The 5,000-nt window shown below is 40.3% G+C and overlaps 1 protein-coding gene across 4 annotated transcripts in view; it reads left to right on the top strand.

Annotated features, from left to right (window-relative positions):
* The window catches only part of LOC134469438 (phosphatidate phosphatase LPIN1-like), a 74,870-nt gene that overhangs the window by 40,228 nt on the left and 29,642 nt on the right, over window positions 1-5,000 (top strand). For all 4 annotated transcript variants that reach the window (XM_063223701.1, XM_063223700.1, XM_063223702.1 and 1 more), the window contains one exon: window positions 3,212-3,519. In XM_063223701.1, the coding sequence (XP_063079771.1) occupies window positions 3,212-3,519 (308 nt within the window). The remainder of the gene's footprint in view (window positions 1-3,211; window positions 3,520-5,000) is intronic.

Raw genomic sequence — 5,000 nt, 5'->3', positions numbered from 1 at the left:
GAAATTCCTAAAACTTAAAAGTAGTGCTCCAGTCCCGTCAAGCAAGAACTACTATAAAATGTAATCGGATTCCATTGCTTCCACAACTATTCACAGAACTGGCAAAAAAAAACTTAAAGCGGGTGAAAGACGTTTTTGTTTTTTTGTCTCAGACGTCAACTTTAATGCCAATAAATTAATTAATAATTGGCTGTTGATATGCTGCTATGAATATGCTTCTTACAAGCGGATTCCGAAAAAGTTGGGACACTTTGTATGTTGAGAATAAAATAAAAATGCTGGCATTTTCAAAACATCCAATATGTTAATAAGGTAGAGCATTATGTACAGACAAGATATCAGTTGTTTAAGTCGAGCAGAATTATTGGTTTGAGGTAATTATGTTATCATTTAACATTTGACCCATGCAACAAATCTCCAAAAAGTTGGGACAGGGCCAAAACATGTTATAATAGTTGGATAATTCTAAAAATAACACAAGGAAGAATATTTTAAAAGGAACTATATTGACTGCCAATATGAATGCACAAATAAAATACCATCACAGAGAGGCTGTGGCACTCAGAAGCGAAGATTTTGAGGGGCTAATTACTTATCTATTATACAGAAAGATTGAATCATCCAAATTGCAGGCATATAAGGCCTATTCCCGTAATATAGAGTTCTGTGTAATCATTACATGAGTTATGAGATAATGGCATAGTCGTCATCAATAAGCAAACTATGACACTCCATCAATGACAGCTCTCGAAAAAATGACCATGAACACAACACTTGATTAATGCACATGATGCAGACATTAAACAGTGTTGCATGCGGAAAAGTTTATTCTAGATGGACCTAGGAGACATGTGAAACTGTCCTCTGATTACAGAATGGAAAATATTTCATCCTTTTTTAAAATCTTGGAGTCATGCACCCTCCAGGTTATATAGAAAATGAATACTTCAGCTTGATTTAGTGGTCAGACAGAAAGAGAGCATATATGATGGTAAGGGGTTGCAGAGGTGCCTTGGTTATGGTCTTTTTGCTCATGTAGAGCATTAAAATGAATGCTGAATGACATATACAGGCTTTAAACAGCATACATAGCTAGCAAGGCATTATATTTTGGAGCACAGCCTTTAGATATTGCCCCATAAAGGTGGCACATTTCAATCTCTACTATGTTCCAATGGTGTGGTTCCATCATAAGAGTAAAAAGGTGACAAAATAGCTCTCTTGCAGTCAGGATATGCCACATATTAAGCATAACAAAAAGGTAAACAAGTTGAAGAACACACCTATCAGTTGAGCTGCTGAAATCATGTCTCGCACATAAAAAATATTTAATTTTTGGACAATATTATGCCATTAGTCAAAGTATTTAACTGTTCAGTCTCATCCCTTGTGTTGTGTTTAGTCTTATCCAATATAAAAAACATTTTATTGGCCCTGTCCCAACTTTTATGGGATTTGTTGCAAGGGTGAAATTTTAAATGATCACATAATAACCTCAAAACAATAATTCTGTTTGACTTCAACAACTGATATGTTATCTGTATATGATGTTCTACCTTATTAACATATTGAATGTTTTGAAAATGCCACAATTTTGATTTTATTCACAAAATACAAAGCGTCCCAACTTTTTTGGAATCCGCTTTGTAGATAGTCCACTAAAAACAAACAAACAAACAAACAAAAAACAAACAAAATCCATACAATAGCTGCTCTTGCTGTCGTGTGCTACTGCTGAAACGTCACTTACCCAAGTACAGTACAATGAAGCAGCGTACACACACAAAGCTAGCTTTTCGCTTGCTCGCCTACTCGCCACTCTTTCATGGAACGTTCACTGAAAGTTCCCGCGGCTTTAACTGCCAATGAACAGGCGAGAAGTACCGAACTCTGCATTCCAATTGGTTACTCGCTTACTCGCCTCGCTCGAAGATAAAATATTTTCAACTTGGGATCCGCCCACATCGCATCGCTTGTACAGTACTCGCCTACTCGCCTGCGAGTCTCGCTGGAACACATCGACATTCTATTGACTTCATTCGCTGAGCGAGTAACTAGTAGCGACGTGTGTGTACGGCCCTTGATAGAGCAAGAAAACAACAGAGCCCTTAACTTTACACAAAAAGGAACACGGTAACACTTTCTATGAAGCCCATATCTATAGCACATTATGAGCACATTTATAATTATAACAACTTATAATGCGCAGCATAATCATAGTGAATTATGACTGCACTCATAATGCTTTATGATGAGTATATCAACATTCATGAATAACTATACATTTAGCTTATAATGCATTATACATCTTAGGGTGTTTTGATTGCTCGTGAATGGTTATAAACTACAGGCAGAGAAGGGGCTTATAATACATTATAACTGTCATAATGCACTATGATTAATTATGATGCGCATTATAAGTTGTTATAAATGCACTCATAATGCGCTATAGATAGGCCTATAGACTTTATAGAAAGTGTTACCAGGAACACTTACACAAGTCCTAGACCGTGGATAAAAGAGCTGCAGCTTGCTATGTTAGTAGTAGCACTCATTAGAATGTACATAGTAGTAGAGGATTGATTATGTTTGGAAATCTGACTATCCACCTACAGAGCAGTGAGCAGTGGCTCACTCGCACCTGTGCTTGTTCTAGTCCACGCTTAGTGACAATGCAGTGTTCATTAAACACTTAGAGAGTACTCTTGGACCAAATACAGTCTAGACCAGAGGTGTTAAACTCAAATAGACTGAGGGCTAAAATCAAAATCTGGAACGAAATCGCAGACTGAACTCAACAATTATTTTTTAAAAAGGCACTAAAATTGTCCATGCATGCACTTCATAGTCATAGTTAAATTTCACAAACACACATACACTACTATTTCCTATCATATTTGTCTGTTCAAATGTGTCTGCACATCCTGTGATAACTGCAATACACATTTGAAATGATCTCGCGGGCCGAATAAAAATTTCGATGGTTAGACCATCTTCATCAGATATGTTGTGCACTTGAATAAAAAACACAAAGAATTACATCTGTGCCGCTCCGGTGTTGTCCTTCAAGCGAAAATAAAAAATACATGTCTGGAATCCAAATGTGAATTTGAAAATATGGGTATTTAATAGGTCCTTCACTGTAGCTTTGATATACTAACTGTGTTGTTGTTGTTGTTGTTGTTGTTGTTGTTGTCGTCTGTCCTTGTAGGAGGTGGTGCCTGCTTACCTGGCCACTTCTCCCATCCCCTCCGACGACGGCTCCCTCCTGATGGGGGGGTCCTCCCTCCTGATGGGGGGGTCCCACTGCCACTCTCCGATGCCCATGCAGACCGCGGGGTCGCTGGGAGGAGGGGGCGGAGGGGGCGAGGGCGGCATGAAGAAGAGAAGGAAGAGGAGGAGGAAGAGCAAGGTGGACAGCGTGAAGCGCGAGGGCAGCGGCGAGTACTCGGAGGACGAAGACATGTTCACCATCGACATCAGCTCCAACGAGGCAGAGGAGGCGGACAACATGGGCAGGTGAGGGGGAGGGGGAGAAAGAGAGAGACACAGAGAGAGAGAGAGATAAAGAAAGAGAGAGAGAGAGAGGAGCAGGAGATGTGCAGGTGAGAGAGAAAGAGAGAGAGAGAGAGAGAGAGAGAGAGAGAGAGAGAGAGAGAGAGAGAGAGGAGCCGGACATGGGCTGGAGAGAGAGAGAGAGAGAGATAGAGAGAGAGAGAAGAGTCACATTTGGTGTGACGCTGCCAAGCCCTCGTCGGGCTACAGAGAATGTAGTAGGGATGCTTGTAGTGACTGTGTGGGTGTGTGTGGTTTTGAGAATGATTGAGCATTTCAAAGTGAAAATGTGAGGAATGCATGTCCGGTCCGTGTGCATGTGTGTTTGTCATAATTTAGCCTTTCATCTAGGAAGAGCAGGTGTCACCGCGGCTACCTGGACCCCACCCATGCTAACTTTGACGTTGCACAAAATGTTGCTTCTCATTTAGTCTGGCCAGGTGCAATAGGGGACCAATCAAATTTGAGCATTTCAAACGTCTTGGTGGTGCATGTATAAAGGTGCATTGCTGTGTAGGATGGTGCTCAGAGTAGGTATTGCAACCATGCTGCTCATTGAAACGGTGCTGCCTATTGCCAAATTTGATCTTTTCATGAATAATTACTAAATAATATTTACTAGTATGACCAAATTCTCGCAGCCTTTGAAGTCGCGATAGGCAGAGGAGTTGTCACCATTGATGCTGTTGATGCTGCTGATGCTGTCGAAGACATCTTTGAGCAATGCTTTCATGTCAGTCAATCCTTTTAGGAATGTGTTTGTGTTTTCGTGCAGTTCTGTTTTAAAGGTACACTGTGCAAGATCTTTAGTTGTTTATTTCCAGAATTCAAGCTTCCCATTCACTAATGTTACCCTTTTCATGAATACCACCACCATCAAATAGTATTCTAGTATTCTACATCTAAGTATTCATTATGACTGGAAAAATTGTGCTTTTCATACATGAAAAGGGGGATCTTCTCCATGGTCCGCCATTTTGAATTTCCAGAAATAACCATTTTTAGCTGCAAAAATGACTGTACTTGGGCCATACTAGAAAATATTAGTTTATTACTTTGTAAACTTTTATGAAAAGATCAAATTTGACAATTAGGCAGCCCCGTTTCAATGAGCAGCAAAGTTGCAGTACCTTTTTTGACAATATCCTGCACAGTGTCCCTTTAAGGCAAGTATGTGTTTTCTCTACTAGGTCCAGTAAACGTGACTGGATGCACTGTATGTGTGTCAAACTCTTGACCTGTTTGGCAGGCCTCTTTAATCTGTACTTATTCTGGGAAACAGATATGTTTTCAATGTTGTCAACACTGGCAAACACATGCATACATGCTCATACTCACACTCACGCAAGCACACACACACACACACACACACACACACACACGCACGCACACACACACACACACACACACACACACACACACACACACACACACACACACACACA

This window comes from Engraulis encrasicolus, chromosome 18 (genome assembly GCF_034702125.1).
Source record: "Engraulis encrasicolus isolate BLACKSEA-1 chromosome 18, IST_EnEncr_1.0, whole genome shotgun sequence".
In the NCBI taxonomy this organism is placed as follows: domain Eukaryota; kingdom Metazoa; phylum Chordata; class Actinopteri; order Clupeiformes; family Engraulidae; genus Engraulis; species Engraulis encrasicolus.
The sequence above is the reverse complement of the archived record's forward strand: the minus strand, read 5'-3'. Positions and strand labels throughout refer to the sequence as shown.